Source organism: Platichthys flesus, chromosome 20 (assembly GCF_949316205.1).
Source record: "Platichthys flesus chromosome 20, fPlaFle2.1, whole genome shotgun sequence".
Lineage (NCBI taxonomy): Eukaryota > Metazoa > Chordata > Actinopteri > Pleuronectiformes > Pleuronectidae > Platichthys > Platichthys flesus.
The window spans coordinates 17032311-17053004 of NC_084964.1; the positions used below are offsets into that span (position 1 = coordinate 17032311).

The 20694-nt window shown below is 44.8% G+C and overlaps 2 protein-coding genes across 4 annotated transcripts in view; both read left to right on the forward strand.

Moving 5' to 3' along the window:
• Positions 1-120: 120 nt before the first annotated feature.
• On the forward strand, positions 121-4544 carry vps25 (vacuolar protein sorting 25 homolog). The gene is made up of 6 exons (XM_062413782.1): positions 121-230; positions 2004-2149; positions 2458-2511; positions 2686-2774; positions 3365-3440; positions 3706-4544. The coding sequence occupies exons 1-6, from the start codon at positions 184-186 to the stop codon at positions 3816-3818; spliced, it is 525 nt and encodes a 174-aa protein (XP_062269766.1). The 5' UTR covers positions 121-183; the 3' UTR covers positions 3819-4544.
• An 851-nt stretch (positions 4545-5395) lies between these two features.
• Positions 5396-20694, forward strand: part of wnk4a (WNK lysine deficient protein kinase 4a) — a 35731-nt gene continuing 20432 nt past the window's right edge. The window contains exons 1-3 of one of the 3 annotated variants that reach the window (XM_062413780.1): positions 5396-5609; positions 5830-6462; positions 20451-20623. In XM_062413780.1, the coding sequence (XP_062269764.1) occupies positions 5863-6462; positions 20451-20623 (773 nt within the window). In that variant the 5' untranslated portion in view covers positions 5396-5609; positions 5830-5862. Of the gene's footprint in view, positions 5610-5829; positions 6463-15174; positions 15356-20450; positions 20624-20694 lie in introns of those variants that run through there. The other 2 variants (XM_062413779.1, XM_062413781.1) reach the window with 2 other exon arrangements.

The window sequence follows — 20694 nt, forward strand, 5'->3', positions numbered from 1 at the left end:
CTCTACAGTTTTATTTATGTTCAAAACAGAGTCTTATAATAAATAAAAGTATAAACATATTTGTATTTATCTTTAGTCTATATTCTACGTTTTCTTTAATTCCTTCAGTGAACCTGTGTCGTTGTTTTGTCCGGAGCCATTTGAGAGGGGGACGTGTTTCCGGAAGCTGTCAGCGGTGGCACGATGAGCTTCGAGTGGCCCTGGCAGTACAATTTCCCACCGTTTTTCACGTGAGTTCGCTTTTTCCCCCGAATCTCGTTTTGATCCCACGAACAATGTCGGTTGTTATCTTGTGCTGTTTCTACGTTAGAGAGTCGAAATGTGTGGATTTACGAGCTAGCATCACGTTAGCCGGCTAACTGGCTAAGCGGCTAGGGAAGTGGATTTACTCACTCGGGAGGATTTCAAAAAAAGAAACGTTTATCCCGCAGCTTCTGTCAGTTTCGTTGAGCTCGTGATTTCTGCAGGTCATCGTGCAAACATCCAAATCAACATTTAACTCAAGGGTCGTGTTAGGAGCGATCTTTAGCTGTGGCTAGCTGTTAGCTCCGTGTCACAGCTGAGCTGTCAGCCACAACAACACGTCCAGGAACAGACACTTACGCGACTCTGTGACATGTTGTGGAGCTGCAGCCGCATTTAGACACTTCAGAGGGTTTTATTTAATGTGACTCATACGTGATCATAACACCACCGAGCACAGCAAAGGGAGGAAACCAATACAAAACAAGAGAGAGACATCAGAAGTCCATGTTTACAAAACTGTGTATGATCAGCTGACATGGATACAGGTGTTTACATCTGTGCAGATTGTCTAACTATGCTCAGTTTGTTATGTACACTGACCAACAGATGTTAAACACATCTAAACACATCTTTGTAAAGCCCTTATTCACAATTTGTCTCAGAGGGTTTAACAAGGTGCAACATCAAATCAAATCAAAGGTTACTGTCACATGCACCAAATGGCTGGGCGTCTTCAGAACTGTGAAGTTCTTATCACCTGGCAGGCAACATCTACACAGTAGACGGGCAATACAAGATAAAAAAAAATAACATAACATAGTAACATATAACATAGTACAACAATTTAAATTTAAATGAAGGGCTAGCAGCAGTTTACAGGTTGAAGGAGTGAGGTATATTAAACTAAATATCCTCTGTTCTTAACCCTCAACAAGAGTAAAACTACCAAAGAACCCTATTAACAGGGGAAGAAACCTCAGAGAGAGAGACATGTCAGGATCCCTCTCCCACAACGGACAGTATTTGGCAAATTATGTCGCGTCTAACAGAGAAAATAATTATTTTCCATTTCTATCTCTAAAGGTGGACTATATAACAGAAATACCTCTCGGTTTAAAGCTTAACACTTAAACAGCACAACAAACGACATCCATCAATTAAGTAACATACAGTTGAATCTACGCTTCTCTGAAACAGCTTCAACACAAACTTGTCTTGTTGCAGGACTGATGTATTATTTAAACTAGTTGTACCTAATAATCTGCCAACTGATTATTACAAAGAGACTAGAATGTAATTTAATGTGTTGAGCTCTTATACTCCAAAGGGTTGAGTGAGTTGTATTCAATGAGCTGGTTGTGACATCACCTCTACAGACCTCAGTGCTGAAATTCCTGTCAACAAATCTAACACTGACATAACAAGAAAACACAAGGGGACACAATCTTTTGCTTCAAGTAGTAACTGTGTGTTTTGTGCTGTACACTGGTGACTATTTAAAATAATTATGACTCTGCAACCTGTTGATAAGTCTTATTCTGATAAGTGTTCAAGATCCATTCGTAACAAGAGTGACACTCAAACCTCACTGATAGTATGTGATGACTGTGCTAACTCCTTTGGCCCCTTTTCTCCTGAATGACTGATTATCTCATTTAACAAAGAGGATACGGAAACTAGATCTACAGCTGTATTGAATCTTTTCTGGCTCACTGAAAAACAAGCTTTATATCTTCTGCTCATCTCTCTGCGGACAGGCTACAGCCCAATGTGGACACGAGACAGAAACAGCTGGCAGCATGGTGCTCCCTGGCTCTGTCGTACTGCCGGCATCACAAGCTCTACACCCTGGACATCATGGAGGCTCAGGAAACCCCCGTGTTCAACAACAAGAAGATAGAACGTATCCTAACCCGTCACCGTGTAAATCCTGATGCACCAGTTTTCACTCATCAAGTTTAGCTCCATTGTTTAATTTTGACTATGAGTCAAAGGTTTATAGGCTGCCTCTTTTAGCTGGATTTATAATTAAACTTCACTCAGAGGATATTAAGGTTGCAGCACATTACAGTACAGGTGGTCATGTCTGATGATTATATAAAATAATTAGCCTCTGAAGTTTTACAAGTGTTATAAGGGTTTTCATCTGTTCAGTGAGTTGAGTACACGAGAGTCAAGTCTTTGTTTTATATTCCCTTAACTGAAGTCCAGGAAAACTGTCAATGGAAGCAATTCAAGTTGTGTTCGAGGAGCTGAGGAAAAAAGGTACATTTTGTTCTGTCCAGATGTTTTTCCTTTCGTCACAATGACTCATTTGCATCATGTGTTCAGATCATTAAGTTGGAGCCCAAAAATAATTCTAATCTCATTGTCACAATGCAGAAAATTCTTTCTTGAGAGTGAATTGTCTTCTTGTGTTATTGTTGCGGCTGACCTCAGGTAACCTGGAATGGTTGGACAAAAACAAGTCCCGGTGTTTGGTCATGTGGAGACGACCAGAGGAGTGGGGCAAGTTAATATACCAGTGGGTGAGTCATGGAACCAGGAGACATCGTGTTCCGTCTGTGAAACTGTGCATTTTTGTTCATTTGTCCAGTTGGTAAAAGATGAAGAGAGTGCAAAGTGTCCTTTTTAAAGCGAGTGTACGTTGTTGATCCAGAACATGTTGTCCAGTATAACCATTTTATGATGTTATCAAAGCCACTTAAGATATTTAGTTGCTAATATGCACAACATTTTAGGACCTGAGAGACTAAAACACGACTCTGGTTCAGGCTCTTTACAGAATAAATACATGGAACATAGAGTAAATGTGTATTGTGTCACTGCTTAGATGAAAATAAGGCCTCTGAAATGCGGTTTAAGGAAAAAAAACTCACTGACCTGCTGCGTGTAAACATATTCTCAGTTTACTACAGTGCATGTAAACATGTTGTTCCATTACATAGGTAGTAACAGGAGGCCTGGTTCATAAAGGAGTCTCAATAAAGCAGGACCTGTTGTGAAAAGTCTGCCTGAATGAACCCGACAGAGAACCAGACTCAGGCCGCTGGGTTTGGTTCATTCATGACATTTGTTTAAAGTAACTCTGATGTTTTTCTTTATTGTGATGTTTCAGGTTTCCAGAAATGGGATGAACAACTCTGTGTTTACACTTTACGAGTTGGCCAATGGTGATGATACCGAGGGTGAAGGTATGGATCCATTAAAATGCTAAAATCAATCTGCATGAACACATTTATTCAGTTTGATTTATTTTGTATACAATTTTAATCGCTGAGTAAGGCAAATATCAACCTGTACCTATACTGCAGCCAGCCACCAGGTGGCGATAAACATTGTTGGCTTACCTTCCGGGGAGCTGTCATGTCGTCCATCTTTATACGCAGTCAATGTTCTAAACAGCAGATGTTTATTTTCATTCCACCTTCTGACCGGAGCCTGACTTTGTTCCTCCAGAGTTTCACGGTCTTGAGGACTGGATGCTCCAGCGCTCGTTGCAGGCTTTACAAACAGAGGGCAAAGCTGAGATCATCACCTTGGATGACGGAAAGGGCGTCAAATTCTTCTGAAGCGGTGCTGGAATCACACTCACGCTGTCGGGAAACCCTCATACTCTACCTTACGGGCACATTTTTAATATTCAGCCGACTATGGCTGCGCAGGGTGAACCTCAGTGCCCAGCCTGGAGGATGCTGGCACAGTAAATGTTGTTGCCTTTTGGTTTGCCCTAGAATTCATAACCTTTTCTTACTGGAAGAAAACCAATGTGTAAGTGTTTGGGTAAAAAGAGCATTGACCCATGTTCAAAGTTGTCACAGGTGACGTTTGTTGCCGTGTAAACATGCAATTAATATCAGGGGCGTAGATATGTTTGAATACCTAAGGGATTCAAATTCCCACTAGCTGTACCTTTATCTCTTTATTGTAAATACAGGCAGTAAATATAAACCGGTTTTATGGCAATTTCCCCCTGTTAATAAATTTACACGGTAGAATTAGCTCGGGACCTTTGCCCGGCTGTTGTTCCTCCTGTTCCAACCTCGAAAGAAATCCCAGAGCACGACACCAGAGGGACTTTTTTTTATTTTGAGATTAAAATCTTCCAGAAGAGGAACTCGGCGGGACTCGCTCCACCGACCCCGGCTCCACGCAGCTGAGTGTAACAACACAGGACTTCACGGACAGATTGCTGTCATCCTGTCATAATGTGCAGTAGCTACTGTGACACTCCTGTTACTCCCTCTCTCTGTAATCTTTTTTCATATCGTGTAAGAAAATAAATTAGTTCTTTGCTATTTTTTGCTTCTTGTACCTGTCTTTACACTTTTCGTCCCAATGCGACTTCCCTGAAGTGTCTCTGATGTTTTTTTGTGATGATGTATATTGTGAACTGGGCCCCACAGTGCAGACGTGCAGATTCCAACCACACTGACGGAGATAAGCTCTAATATCTGCCAGCAGCTATACAGTGAGTGACGGAGGCCCAGTCCACTTGCATCATGTGCTGCTGGATCCCAGCCTGTTGGGGTGACACAGCTCCAGGGACACGTGTGTGCGTGTCTGATAACGTGTGAGATCGTGTGGGACAGGTGGGGCCCAGTGTGGTCACTGGTGATAAAGGTGTCCTGTTTCTGCAGAAGCGCTCTCCTGGCTGGCTCCCCCTGCAGGCCTGTCCACTCCTGTTGCAGCATCCATTTGCTAATCAAATGAGATTTGAGAGAAGTGACTCATCTTAATTCTGAGAAATGTAAGAAGTTGACGTCTTGATGAGACAAGACGGGACAATTAGAGGAGGAGGAGGAGACATCATGTTCTGTTGCAGTAGTAGAATGTCATTTGACACCTGTTAAGTCAATGAATACTAAGAAAAACAAACGCATACAAATACTGATCCTCATATTATATATAACAACCTTCCCTTCTTTTACTTCTCATGCATTTTGCACAACACTCCTCCAGTTTTCAGACTTTTAAAGATATCCCCCTGATCTTCTTTGGATATCAATTTACGCATAAGAAGTAACAACAATCCAAGCGAAAAACATGACGGTGCCGTTTCTAGAGAAATGGTTCGCGGACACTCCTCCGGTGATGTTGTGTTGAGTCCCTGTGTGTTCGGAGTGGTTCGGAGCTGTGGGCGCGTCCGAGCAGCGCGGGGCGGAGCTGGGAGCGCGCACTGGGAGCGCACAGGACGCACAGCCCTCAGCAGCTCGGTGGATATAGGCAGCTCCGTCCTTCCAGAAGAGGTTATGGCTGAGGACTCTGTGAAGACAAGAGGACAGCGGGGATTATTTGATGGAAACGATGCGTTTTCGTGCGTAATAGTGTGAAATATTTCCTCCACACAGCAGCTGGGATGAGTAAGTATTGTTCTTATTCGTCTTGTTTTGAAAAGAAAACAACTTTGCAGACGTTTCCAAGGTTGGAAGTTTGCCAGTTTATGGTTGAATATGTTTCTTTAGTTGTGTGACAGCCTTGTTTTTATTATTTAAAGCCACTCACGGCTTTGACATCATGGAAAAGTAACGCGTCACTTGGAGTAACTGTACTCTTTTGTCCTCGTGCCGTTTCCACATCCAGGCTCCAGATCAAGACGGCGTTGAACCTGCCAACATGTCACACGCGCAGGTCGAGAGAGCAGGACGCGGGTTCCCTGGCCTGCCTGTGGATATGACCGACGAGCGCCTGTCCGTGCGGCGGACGCACGGCTTGGGCGCACGCAGAAACTCTTACGGGCTCCAGAAGATCAGCATGGACATCGATTCGCCTTTATACAGTGGCGTCCTCTCCAAAGCCCTGTCGTGGTCCGCGGAGAACATCCCGACACTGTGCGAGTCCCGGGCAGAGGAGGAGAAGACAACCGACACTCCACCGTGTCCGTCCCCGGTCTCCAGCCCGGGCACCAGCACCATCACGCCCCCGAGCAGCCAGGAGCCCGACGCAGTCTCCCTCGTGCCCGGCACCTGGGGTCCCGTCCAGAGAATCAGGGGCCAGGAGGTCAACTCGGACTCCGAGAGTGACCTGCACAATAAGCAGCAAAGGATACTGTCGGAGCAGGAGGAGAAGGAAGACGTGGAGACCAAAGCAGTGGCCACTTCCCCTGATGGAAGATATCTCAAATTCAACATCGAGATTGGGAGAGGATCCTTCAAGACGGTCTATAAAGGGCTGGACACCGAGACAACAGTGGAGGTGGCGTGGTGTGAGCTCCAGGTAGGATGGACCGATTCCATATTTTAACTTTTTTAACTTTGTGAAACAGTCTTCTCCCTGTCCCTTTAATGTCCATCACACAAACATTGCGTTGTTTACACTGCATACACCGCACCATGCCTCCCTCTCTCTTCCCCCATCAACACATGTAAGCCAGGTACTCTATCTGTATCCTGCCTCCCTCCCCCCACCTCCCTAACCCTTCCTCCCTCTCCATGTGAAGCAGCTAATCTACTGCCTTCTCTCCCCGGTTGACCTTGAGTCTGGATGTGTCCGGCCTGTGCCCGGCATCCCGGCTCCTCCTGTCAGCGCTCGGCTCCAACTGAACTTCTCCTCCTGCCATGATCCCCTCTAATCTCTGTTTTCATTATCAAACCGGTGACACAGAGGCCCGGGATCTTTGGAGTGTCTCCTGGGCAAACCGGAGGCAGCTGTGATGATCCCCCCACCCCCCTCTGTGTAGTGGTGTGTGATAATAGAGCCTTATGCATTTTAACATATTTCCGTCCTGTGATGTGGAAGCTGGGGGGGGTGATCACGTTCAGCCGGGTGATCCAGCGTGTTGCAGGGCGCCTTTGCTCACATGGTCACATGTAAACACGAGAGGTGGAACAGGCCGACTACTGTTGAACTCTGCTGTCAAGGTGCAGAGGGGTCAGAACCTTTTTTTTTATTACACCCCAGTGTTTGGCCTGTAGACACCAAGCAGCCTGGGTAGCAGCTGCCCCTGCTCTTGCAGACATGGTTTGATAACACAGGAGGATTTAAAGATTTAAGCTTAAGGTCGACAGTTAACATTTGCCGGTTGTGTGTGTGAGGTGCATGTGTGCAAATTGAGCCCTGTTCCACCGACACGGAAGTACAAACCTACCGGCAACAGCTGCTTTTGTTCTCCTCAGCCCATCTTAAAGATAATGGATGTTGTTTTTAGAAGATACACCTGCACATGAAAGCACCTTCTCCCTTCTCTAGAAGATGCACAGGGGAAGTCTTTGTCTCGCATGCGAGCTCTGCAGGAAACACCGGAGCAAAGACAGTCGGGGATTACACAGAGTGAAGTGAAGCCACCCTCCAGGCTCAGGCTCCAGCAGGAGCAGGTGGGGACGGCTGCCTCGAGATCCCACCTGTCAGTTCACACAACAGGTGTATGTCAAGTGGAGGTAGACACCCAAGTCAGTGATACACAGATGTCCCATCACCTGTACTGTAACAACACAAGTCTTTACTGTCTCACGGCCTCGGGTCAAACACAGGGAGGAGTTCCTCCCTGTTTGTGGTTTTGACTTTTAAAGTAAGCTCCTTGCTTTTGTGGTTCGGAAACACACTGAGATTATTACCAGGGGGGGGCACGCTCGAGACGTGAGCCCGGCTAAGCTCCCTAATCGCTCCTAATAAGCTTAAAGGTGGCCTTTGTTGATATGGTTACTGTTGTGACACGTTAACCTCAGAGGAGTCGGACTCGGCCACGGAGGAATGTCCTCACCGGAATCGCCACTCGTCCTCTGCATGCATGTGCCCCCCCCACCCCCCCGATCCCTGAAACGAACACAAAGGCCAGCTGTTGGTGGCTAAACACGATCACTCCCGTAATGTTGATGGAGCAGAAGCTGAAGGTGCGTCACTGCAAGTCAGGTAGAAATGCCATAAGCTCATTTAACTATGATGTATTACGTGGGCCTCTTGGAAGTTGAGGTAACCAGGAGGAAGTTCAGACAACATCTGTTTTCAACCTGATTCCCACTTGGACGGATCATCATTCGAACCAGTCACGACTCCCACTGAGAGACTCTCACGTGTGTCTTGGCAGCGGGCCGCAGGCAGCACAGGTTTGTCAGGGCGTTGTCATGGGGTTACTTTGTGTTCCAGCACAATAAGCAAACAATGCATTTAGAATCCTGCATGACAGGCAACACCACGGCTCATCCAAGATGGAGTTAAACACAGGATGATCTGAGGTCAATGCTCCTAGATGAACCAGATGTTTATATCACGGCTGTAACACAACAGAAAAGTAATAAAGCAATCAACTTGAAGTATGAGAAGATTAGAGACACTTACACTATCTTCTCACAGATATAGCATCCCCAGCATATCTAGTATGTTTGCTTATTAAATCAAGAAATGTCAGTCAAAGCCGGTGAATAAATCGCTTCTGTTATTTTACGTTGTTAATTATTTACGTGATGCTATAAAAACAAGGTGAAAAGTAATAATTGACAGATGAAACTGGTCGAGTGGGTTTATTTACAGCACCTTGTTTCCCGGGCTCCATTCACCAGTTGCTAATGGGCAGAGCAGGTCATTAAAAAAATGTAGCCCTTACAATTTCGGGGAGCAGAAAGCAAATCATCCCATTTAGTACATGTCCTACTGCAGTTTCTAAAAAAAAATGGAACGTCTACAACCTGGTACCTTGAAACCCTTCCCCCCAGAGCTCCACAGGTGACTGGGTGTAATATAGACATCATCGACAGAGCTTGGAAGGAAACGCAGTGGTAATAAAAAATGGATGAGCTATTGCAATGGTTCCCTCCCACTCTCATTCATCACGCCGGGACAGAGGGTTTACAAGCCGCTGTCACTCTGCTGGCGAGTGTCACTTATTGCTGAGGTCACAAAGCTGCAACAAGTATGACGAGCTGCCGTCCCTGAGCCGACCTGTGACCTTTAAAGGACACCGCTGGATTTTATTCAGCAGTTTTCTTCTGGAGACACGTTTATCCTCTAGAGTTTTTATTTTAACCTTAAAGCAGCACACGCTCTGTAATCATGCTCCGTGTAAACAGCCTCACCACTGCCCCCTGTGTTCAGCATCATCAGAGTTTACATGGGCCGGTTGAGTGCATTTAAAAAAAAGAATAACTGACCCACAAGTCAATCAGCTGCTGCTCTTTTAATGCATAAATACCAGCAGGACAGTTTTCTGCTGACCCTGCTGTCAAAGGTGGTGAACTCCCTGTGTGGTCCGGGTTTCTGTTGATGTCATAAACTTTTTATTTTTAAATTGAGAACATTTGAACACATACAGCCTGTCTCCTGGTGATACTGGACTTTGTGGGGCTATTATTACTCATTGTTACCGGCTGTATATCTTCATTAACTCGCCCAGAGAAGGTTCCAAAATACAGAGTGAAGGATGTTGACTGGTGATAAAAAGTATGAGCCCATCAACTCTGTCCTAAACTCTCCTCTTTGGCTCCCTGGTCATTTAAGAATCAGATTCAAGGCTTTTCTATTTGCGCTAAACTGTAATAACCCATCTTATATCTCAGTGTTTTATCAGCAAAAGACAAATTGTCCGATATGAAGACTTTCAGAGCAGAATGAGTTTTGTTAGTTGCAGCTTTTACTTGTTTCTTTAAAGCTCATTAGTCTCACAGAGCCAGAGTTACCTGAGGACAAATATTAGGAGCAGGGGGGGATGTGTGGTGGAAGATTTGCACCCCACCTCTGTAATAAGAGCAGGGAGCATTACTGTAGCAGTGAAAGTGGGCCCGTGGGGTAAAAGCTGCACTGTTTACGCTTGAGCTCCGAGTTTAAAGCTCATATAATAACAGCTGGTTGAATTCAATCTGTAGAACCTTATTTACGTCCTGCCACCGGCTCTGCACCGTTTGTATTTTGACTTATGAGGCTAAATTACAAATTATTAATCTTATTTGGCACAAGTCCTGGATTTTCTGTCGCCCCTCCCTCCCTCGCTGTCGAGCTATAGCCTTGGCCTCATACAGTCCTGGCTGTGTAACCTCTATCTGAATGTGGCTAGTGTTCAGTGACACAACACAAGCTGCGGGCTTCCTATCAGTTCTACTGGAGCCAACATCAACCCTGTCTTTCCTTGTAGGGGCCATGCTGAGGCGAGCTTATCAGAGCCGGCCAATGTGAAGGAGGCCCCACGACGATAGTCGGCGTTTACATACGGCCACGCGGCACTTTGACGTGAGGGCTGTTTGTTTGGTTTAGTTTTTTTTAATTAGCACTGCACAGTCCTGAGCGGAAGGCCACACTGCGTCACCTGTGAAACTCGTAGTGTAATAAATGTGCGTTTATTCTGCGATCGCTGCTGCAAGATACAGCTTGTCTGGACCGCACAGTTTCCACTCTGGGATGAGATAACAGTGTCGCATTGGCTGCTGTTGATAGTAAATGAGTCGTCTCAGGCTGGATGATGAAGGTGCAAGCTGGGGCAGCGCGGTGGCTGTGTGCTCAGGGGCCCCGGGGCCGTTGGGTGTGTTTGTATGTTTATACTGGAAACGAACGTGCTTGTAGGTGTGCAGGCGAACATGAACGTGTGTTTACTGTACCCTGCATTTACCTAATCTGTGCAGGGGGGGGGGGGGGGGGGCATTACATGCCAAAGCGACTTACATTTTTAGTAACCCTCAACATTTATGAGGGGCTATTTAGGGGTTCAGTATCTTGCTAAGGACACTTAGGCATGCAGATGGGAAAGAGTGGGATTCGAACCAGCAACCTTCTTGTCGCAGAGCACCCGCTCTATCCCCTAGGCCACGCTCCCCCCAGGTTGTGACCTTTAGGGGAGGAGAGAGTCCAAGAAAGAAATGGTTAAGAAAAGAAAAGAGGGATGTTTTAAAGTTTAAAAATCTGTTTTGGTCCCATCAAAGATAAGTAACCAATGTAGTTATAGTAAAGTAAAATAAACTTGCTCACGTTGAAGTAATAATAGAAAAGCTTGAGTGGGTGGTTTTTGATTTACAGGAAGTTAAATATGATAGCTCAGATAAGCAATTATTAGTCGGGCTTCATTCGTTTGTTTTACATTTAAAACCTTAACAAACATCCAGAATATTCTTTCAAGTCACAACATTAAATATGTAAATATATCATATCATCATATTTGGAAAATGCATCGATCAGCAGTGGATTAAAAGTGAATATAAAACACAGTTACATCTCCACCGGTGTCAGTACTGCACTTAACTCTGCAGGACACAAGCTGGGAAACTGGTTTTTCATCTTCCAGTTGTAATGGCTGAGCTATTGTACTTTTATATACAGTTGTGTACTGCTGGTAAAAGCTGAGTCACTGCTTTTATTAGGCTCCTTATGTGTAGAGACTCTTTATGTGAGAGTTTTAAGTGTGTACTCCAGGTTTGTTAAAAGTTTTTTTAGCTGCCAGTAATAATACCCTGATGACCCATATTTTGCACAATCACCAACTCCGCTGCTCGATGTTTTTCTTAGATAGAGGTCACAGCGGAAAGCTTGTTTCTTTTTAAAGGCTTCATCCTCTTGAGATTCTCTTAAAGTGACAACAACGTTCATTCTTCTTTTGTATTTATGCAGCAGTATTTGCATTTGTTTTCTCATTTTGCTCTTTGTCTGCTCTTTGAATGTGTGTTTGGATCCTGGATGTTCATTAACCCTTATTCAGATTAGCTCTTTCCTCTGATTATAAACACATATGGATGTCTCGGTTCAGCTCATCTCTCTTTGCTCAACATCTCATGTGCTTGATAGATCTTGTTCTCCTACGGCTGTCTGGACTTTCATCTGCAGCCTGTAGGAGAAATATCAGTTATTTCACTTTGGGGGGAGAAAAACAGTCTCCTCACCTCTGTGTTTTGTTGTAATTACAGTGTGAGATTGTACAGTCTTTCCTCTATGGGGGGGGGGGGGGGGGGCATGTGGTCACCGTGCAGCAGAGGCCTGAGTCCTGCTTCCTAAACAAACCCAAGAACTCAGGTTTTAATAGCTGTTAGGACTGTGAGGCCATAGTTGGTAAGGGAAAAGCCTGCTCCTCGGGGTAACCTCTGGTCATCTCTGAGCCGGCCGTGTGTGTCGGAGCGTGTCAGGAGTGTGACTCTGCTCCGAGTCGGCCATGTGAGTCCTGGTAAGGATGAATCGGCCATTGGTGTGCAGTGATGACTCCACCTGTTTGGGCTCCGTCACCTTGCAGCGCGCACATCAACAAACACGGCCGATGTGTTTTCTGAGTATACAGGAAGTCTCGAAGCTGTGTGGGTTTCTGAGGAGCTCACGTTCACGCTCTGGAAAGTCGCTCTGACTCCTCGCCGAGTCGAGCAGGGTCGAGGATTCATAAATCTTTCATGCTGTTGCCTCCCTGGGACACGGAGCCCCCCCCCACCCACTCGCATACCGACACTTCGTAAACTATATCCGGTACTGGTCGCCAGTGGCACTTGATAGCACATCCCTGTTTGTCGCTGTAACACTATGCTGCTGCCCAGCGTGAAAGTGGAGTACAAATACACCAGATACCAAACTTACAGTAACACACGGTTCACGTTTCCAAACAGCTCAGTTCCGGCCTTTCAGTTTTATCAGACTATTACAAAGACATTAAAAAACGAAACACAAATCTTTATTTGATTCTGAAGCATATAAAAAAATGGAGAAGTTCTTTCCAGATATTTGGAATTTCCATATATATTTGAGGGTTTTTTATCAGCTTTAACTTCACATAAGGTTATATTAAAACAAGGCCGAGCAGCGTCGAGATGAAAGCGACTCCTCTGCCTCCCGGCTGCTGCTGCTGAGCCTGAGGTCGTGACAATTTCAAAAGGCTTTGCTCTAACACTCTTGAGGTCACATCTCCGGCAGTTCCCGACAAAGCTAAGCATGTTGCCCGGAGAAGCAGATGTGTGGAGATTCTTGCATCTGGACGTTGTCATCCACATGAATTTCAAACTCTTCCTGGGATTCACGAGAAAACAACGATTCATTTCAAGGAATTGTGATCAGGGCTGGGGAAATATGAAATCAAAAGGTAATTGCTTCGTTACTGATGAATAATTTAGGAATATTAAGCATCTGATAGGAGCCACTTTTAGGTTGCCAGGTGTTCAGTGGTGTTTACTCCATCTCAACACAGTCTTTGTCTTTATCAAGAAAACTAGAACAGGTTTATTAACCACTAATTTCAAACATCCTGAGGAGATCAGGCTGGCTGACTCCTTATGCTCCTTTTAATCCCTCTTAAAAACATATTTATTTAATTGGGCTTTTACTTATTTGTCTAGGAAACCTTCTAACTGAAACACCTTTTTATTTTGTGATTTTTATATTGTTCTACTTATTTATTTTATTTAGCTTCTTTTGATTAAATTATTATTTGTTATTTTACTTGCTTGTATAATTATGTCATGGAATTCAATGTCTAACTTTGTAATTTAGAATTGATTGTTTTATTAGAGTGAGAAACCCAAGAACCTTTGCTATGGATAACAAAACTTTATGGATGCATTATTTCAAATCAAAATGAAAAAGAAATCATTTGGTCGCAACCTAGTTGACTTAAAGTTGTTGTATTTGTTGTAGTGATGGCTTATAAGTGATCAACAAAGTATTTCTAAATGATTTATTAACACATATTCATTAGTTATAGCTTCTTAAACTTGCATTAAACAGTACCAATTTGTCGTCTACATTAAATCAAGTGTAGTTTATCTTTACACTTCCTCTCCATTGTTCTTTTAACACTAATCTTGCATAACCGGGCCTGTAGAGGATTCTTGGAATCTGAATATTTACCTAGCAACGATCCAGTGTTTGCCTTCTAGAGGTAAAACTCACGTGTGTAACATGGGAGTCAACTTAAGTGAACTGTAACCACAATCATCTGCATCCCTGTGGGGACCCACCTCTTTCAAACAGAAACACTGTGACACTGAGTCTGCCCCGGAGGACATACTTAACAATCTGTCAGATGTGAATAGTCGTGAACTTGTCGAGGCCTGTGGTCTGCTAACGGCAGCCTGGTTGATAAATATTGTTTCAAAGTAATTAGGGGGGGAGCTTTCTCGGAATCAGATCGTAGGAGCTCCATTGCTTCACTCACGTTTAACGATTAGATCAAATCTGAGCTGCGCTAAACTGCCAATAAAAACTGATAATAGATGTAACTGTGGCAGTTCAAAGCTTTTTCTGATTTGTGTTCACATCACAAAAGGGATTTACGCCCTTGTTGTAGCATTAGCATGTGTGTGTTACAAACCCCCGGGATGCCTGGAGGTCAATGACATTAATCAACATTAACAATAAAATACAGCGTTCTTGTTTTACACTTGAATAAATGTGGTCTGTAAAAGTGCAAACGCAAAGCATGAAGAAAAGAAATGGCATGAATTTGAGCAATATAAAATACAGACAATCAAATATTTATGTTTTTTTTTGTTGCTTTCTATGATCAGAACGATGATTCCACAAAGTTTATTGTTTAGGAGCCAACAGGTTCGTCTTCCTTGACAGAACATGACTGGTCCCTGTCCTGACGAACAATTTTCAATAACATCCCTCGCTGTCCAGGATGAGTGGCGGCTAAATATACGTTGCTTATTCGTGGAAGTGCACGAATCTCATGTGACACATGACTTGTTTATTGAATCCTCACACAGCTGCTCCATTAAGCTTTAAGCAGCGAGTCGGGTGTAAACAAGGCTGCTACAGTGAGCTGTGGTGGAGCCGATGTGGTGAAGCTCAGTTTTCGCCCATTAATCGTCGGTCAATCTGATATATTATAGGCACCATCACCTCGTTTCAACTGCGTTCATCACAGAGAGCCTGTCGCAACCAAGCTCCAGGTTGATCGCCCTCGCTGTAACATGTGCTCACCGGTGTTTCTCACACTCTCTCACATTTTAATGACACCAACTCCTCCGGGCCTGTAGTGTCCTCCAGGCGTCTTGTGATCTGGCCGTGGTTCTCTGGGTTTTGCCGATGAGGACAAAGTGTTTGTTCCCGTTCACGCTCCTCTCTCCAGATGCCAATACGCTGGGAGAGAACAGCTAATATGCTCTCTCTCTCCCCTCCAGCTTTTGGCAGGCCTGCCTCCCCTCGCAGGGTTATTGGACCGGAGGAGGACAGGAATGTCCTCTCGCCGGTGTTTAACCAGAGGTCGCAGGTGAAACAGGTCAGAGCGGTTCGTCAGATTGTTGCATACACACTGTCCGAGCTGAGTGTCCCAGCCACAAAGGGGCCACTGTTGCTGTATAATTCACAATTTATGATCAGCCCGGTTGAAGTCCCCAAACATCTTACATATAAACATTTGCTGTGCTGACATTTCAACCGTTGCATCTCACAGTTACAGCATTTGATTCACACTTACTCGCAACTGTGGGATTCTTTGTCTTTGCCACAATCACAAGCTCCACATCACGAGACAATGTAATGGTTCTCACTGACGAGAGGAGATGAGGTAGATCTGGCAGCAGCAAAGGAGAAGCAACCAGTCACGGTAATTGCACAGTATGAAGCTCGGTTTAAAAGCAAAGAGGACATGGAGGGAAGTCTTAAGTGACCGTGCTATTAAGTGCAGAGCAGTTTATAGAAGCTGAGGTTTCAGGCGAGGGACTAAAAGCAAACAGCAGACAGTTAAAAGATGTTAAGAATAACAAAGTAAACACAAGCGAAGATAGAAGATCTCCCAGCTCGCAAACACACCCAGGTCAGTCTCTTCAAACTGAGGTGGTGAAACAGCTCACGCACAGACACATGGAATAATACCTTTATTCATACGGCACTTTCCAAAACACACTTTGCAAAGTGGTTTACGCGGTTGGAACAGGATTAAAACATTCGAGGAGCCAGAAATAAAACATTCAATTAGAGTGCATAGCTCCGGGCAAGGCCAAGCAGTCACTCTATGAAGCTATGATTAAATTCACTAGATCCTACAAACAAATGCAAACAAAAACATATTGATCTTGTTTATATCAGGCATTTATAGTCAAGATATATATCTGTCATTTAATTAGTATCTGCCTCCAATCTAGTTTCGGTTGGACTATGAAATCTATTCACATCGAGGAAACGTCTCTAGACTAAATGGACAGAGAACTTCTTGACCCCCCCGCTATCAGAGCTGATGTAATCCTACATCGAGCTCTCTCTTACTTGTGCAGGTAATTAGCCGGGCGCCACACGTTAGGTCAGGTTGTCAGAGTGAGAGCAGCAGTCAGAGGCTGGTCTGAGTCCTCAATCCGTTTCAGATTAATAGCTCACCTCCCTGCGCCCGCTCCATTTACAGAACACGCTGGGCTTTCCTAGGAAGGAGCACACTGCCGCCTCAGTCTTCACCTGCAAACATCTGAATGCAACACTGCGCCAGTGTGAGTGCCTACGTGTGTGTTTACCCCGAGGGTATGTCCGTGTCAGAGGGGTGAGGTCAGAGCTGTCTCTCCCCCCCCCCCCCCCCCCCCCCACGTTGCCTTTGACCTCGATCCTGTCGAGTCAGTCGTCAGCGCCTGTGATGGACAGAGGTCCTGTGACGCTGCTGAGGCTGAGCAGGTCCTGTCCTGTATTCTCTCCCTGAACTCTGGTCTTCGTCAGCAGGACTCTTGACTGTCAGAGTCTGGAGCGTCTGGAGTTATGAGCTGCCAGCAGCACTCTCAGTAATAACTTCATGACAGGAAGGACAGCTCCGGTTTACCTGTCGCCCTTTTAGTCCCGAGAAGAATTCGTTCAGAGGCCGGGGCAGATTGAAATGGAAGCTCTCTGGAATTACACAAAATGTTCTGACTTGTTTCCCCCCCTCAGTCATTTTTTTTATTTTAACAGCTGATTTTAATGGGCTGCCACTGATAACAACTATTCATCTTTTCCTCAATTAACTGACTAATTGTTTCATCTGTAAAATTTCTGAAAAGATTCTATGATATAAGCTGGAAAAATTGACCAACGCGAACATTTGGCACTTTTACATCCCTCTATGGATGATTATTATGGATCTTAATACTGTCATTACACTAATTGATGAAATTATGGAGAATTATGGTAATTTGGCCATTATCATACAATGGGAAACATGGAAATAGGATAATTATATCCTTCAACCCCTGACTTCAGCTTTTTCTGATTGGTTCAGAAAAGCGAGACTCACCCAAAAATATTTGCTGCTGAAGAAGAATGAGAAGAACATTAACAATGAATTGACTAGAAAGTTTTACTTGTGTTGACAAAGTTGAATATATATAATTCCTCTGTGCCATAAACGTCCATTCGTTTTGTTTTACCATAAATGATTGAAAGCACAGGAAGGAGGGACTCTATTATACTGTGAGACAATTCTAGTTTAAGAAGTTAAACTACATGTTTTAAATATTACGCTTTCATAAGGAACAGATGGGCTTGACTTTGAAGTCCAGGAAAAGTATTGTCTTCTCATGGAAGTTTAATAATTTAATAATAATAATAATAATAATAAGAGACATAGAGGAGCTATATCCTTTTAATCAAAGATGTTGTAAAGTCTTTTGATGGACTTCATCTTTTCAGCACTGCCCTGAGCATCATTCTTAACGTGCAAGTGTTCAAGATATAAAACGCTGCTTCTAACCCTTAACACACATTCCTGCAGCCAATAACTTGTATGACTGAATCCATTTCTTTCACTTGCCCTACTTCTCTCAAAGTGGATTCCTACAGATACTGCAGCTCGACCACTCGCTGCCTGGCTGTCGCCCAGAGCCCGGACCCACTGACTGGATCTCTCTGAGTGAAACATCAGTGCTGTACAAACTCCTGGTTCCCGTATTAAGCCGCAGAGCTACACCACCTGGTTGTGGTGTAGATGTTGGCTGACATGTCGTGTCCATGTCCTGGTTGTCATAATAGGGGGGTTGACAGGGACTTCTTAATGCCAGTGGCTCTTCTACCATCGACAATGCTTATGTAACTCCGCCTATCTGGCACCGAGCCCACGAATTCCCACTACTGGCTGTTGCAGACCCCAACACACACACACACACACACAATATACACACACACACACCCCCCCCCCAGCGGCTAAGAATAAATCGTCTTGCTGAAAGATCGGACTTTTAGCCGCGGCTCACTCAACACACCTCTGAATCTGTTCTGTTTGTGTGGATACACCCACTTGTCTTTTCAAAACAGAGATGGTTTGTTTTTGTGGCTCCCCCCCTACCCCCCCGATCGGCCTTCTCCGCTGTTATGCAACGTTTTTTTGGCCGGGTTCTGGCCTCGGGGTGGGGGCAGGGGCAAGAGACAGGTGGGGAGAGAGATGCAGTCGACCATCCTGGGGAAAAGTGAGATAGATACTCAGCTGTCAGCAGATGATCCCCTTTACAACTGTAGACACATATCAATAAATCAAATTTAGAGTTAACTTTCCATTATAATGAGAGAAATACTCGTGGTCATTCCTGTTATTATTTGGTTATGATGTTTAAAAAGTCTCAGTCGATATTGAGCAACACTTTATGGCTGGCTGAGTGTTTGCTGGGAGGAGGCTTTGTTATGTTACCCTGAAATTATCCAGATCCGGCACCAATGCGACGGGATGACGCCACTGCAGCGTTAACACAACTCACACTCTGTGCTGTTGTTGTCTCCGTCTGTCCTTGATTTCTTTCCCATTACTCGTTAAACTTTTTTAACAATTTTAAATGAGCGATTTCTCAGATTTGAGTCGGGGACTGGTTTCGATGAGTCACAAGAAATATTTCGCTCCAGTTCGCTCTTCATGAATAGCGTTTGTTCAGAGTGGCCTCGGCAGGATTTCTGCTTCTTCCAAAAACTTTATGCATTGCAGTATTTTGCAGCCGTGCCATGCAGCACGCCAGGCCCGAGTGAATCCTGTGGTTTTGGAAGTGCTGTTTAATGCGTCCTACACGGACTCTGTGAGGCAACAGGCAAGCAGCTATCCACGGGAGATGAAGCTCGCTCGCTACACGGGGGGGGGGGGGGGGGGGCGGTCTGATGTTATCACACTTAGATAATAACCAGATGTCCATCAACCTATAAACCCACTGACTCACTCACCCTGGCGCGCTCGTGTAATGCACACACACTCACCCTGATTTGTGTCACATTACATGCGTTTACTGATATTCCAGAACAGAGATCCATCGACCTTAAACCTGCAGCGTGTGTAATGTGGACCAGAAAGCACAATTGAATATATGTAGCACAGATTAGATTAAATCAGGAGTAACTAGCTCAGAGGATGCATGTACTGTACATCTGTATGATCTATTAAATGTCATGTAGGACTCTTCCTCATAGCGGTGGTACACATGAGGAAGAGGCTGCAGCCTGTGTGTTCACATCATGAACTGATCCCTGTCGACCTAAAAGCAAAGCACTCAGTCAGAAGTCAGCTCTTGCTCAAGAGCTCGGGGCCTGTCGGAATGGTTGACAGGTGACTGCTGCAGGCAAAATGGGGCCTTTCATTGTGTGACTTCATCTGGTCCTGAGACAGTCGGTGCATTAACTGCAGCAGCACCTCCTCGCTCACTGGGGAGGGAGCGAGGAGGAAGGAGAGAGTGGAGCGGTCACGTTGATTGTAAGCATAAACATATGCAGAGCATTTTTCCCAGAATTCTGCCTCAATGCAGGATTCATGATCCCCGAAGTCTCCCCGGAGTTTTCCGACCAACCACCCACCGCAGACTGAGTTACTCCAGCAGCAGTAAAATTGCTCCATTCATCCAAGAGGAAGCACAAAAATGTCTTTGTTCCTGCAGCATGATTACAGTGTGTGGTTCGGTTTAACATGGATTTGGGGGGAAAACCTGCTCCTTCAATCTGTAAAGTCCGACCTCCCCTCATTGGAAAGTGACTGGGATTATGTAACCGAGGGGGTCACCCAGATGGACCAGGCTGTGGTTTCCAGTCCCCCCCAGTGAGCTCATTAGCTAAAGTAACAGTGATTTATCAAATGGGTCTTGTGTATTTGTGTGTGTTTTTTGATACCCGCTTACGTAACCGGTCTGTAAGATAAACAGTGACAGAGGCGGAGCTCAACCTTCGCTGGGCTGTGACCCCCCCCCAGTAACACAAATGCATTTCTGTGGTCAACACAACAATCTAAACCCACAACTATTATAATATTTGATTATGTTAAATGATTTCTTGTTCATTTATTTGTTTTTGAATAACCAGGTTTCTCACACCTCATGTAGAAGTCATATCTCGAATATACTTAAAATTTAACAAACAGTCATGTTCATGTGAATGTGCTTTTTCCCTCGTCTCTGCAGACCCGTAAGCTGACGAAGGCGGAGCGGCAACGCTTCAGCGAGGAGGTGGACATGCTGAAGGGGCTGCAGCACCCGAACATCGTCCGCTTCCACGACTCCTGGAAGTCGACCTCGAAGGGTCAGAAGTGCATCATCCTGGTGACGGAGCTCATGACGTCGGGCACGCTCAAAACGTGAGACGGATTTTCTTGTGCTTTTAAAGTCATGATAAAAAAAGGACCAGACAGAAGTTACACTGTTCTGG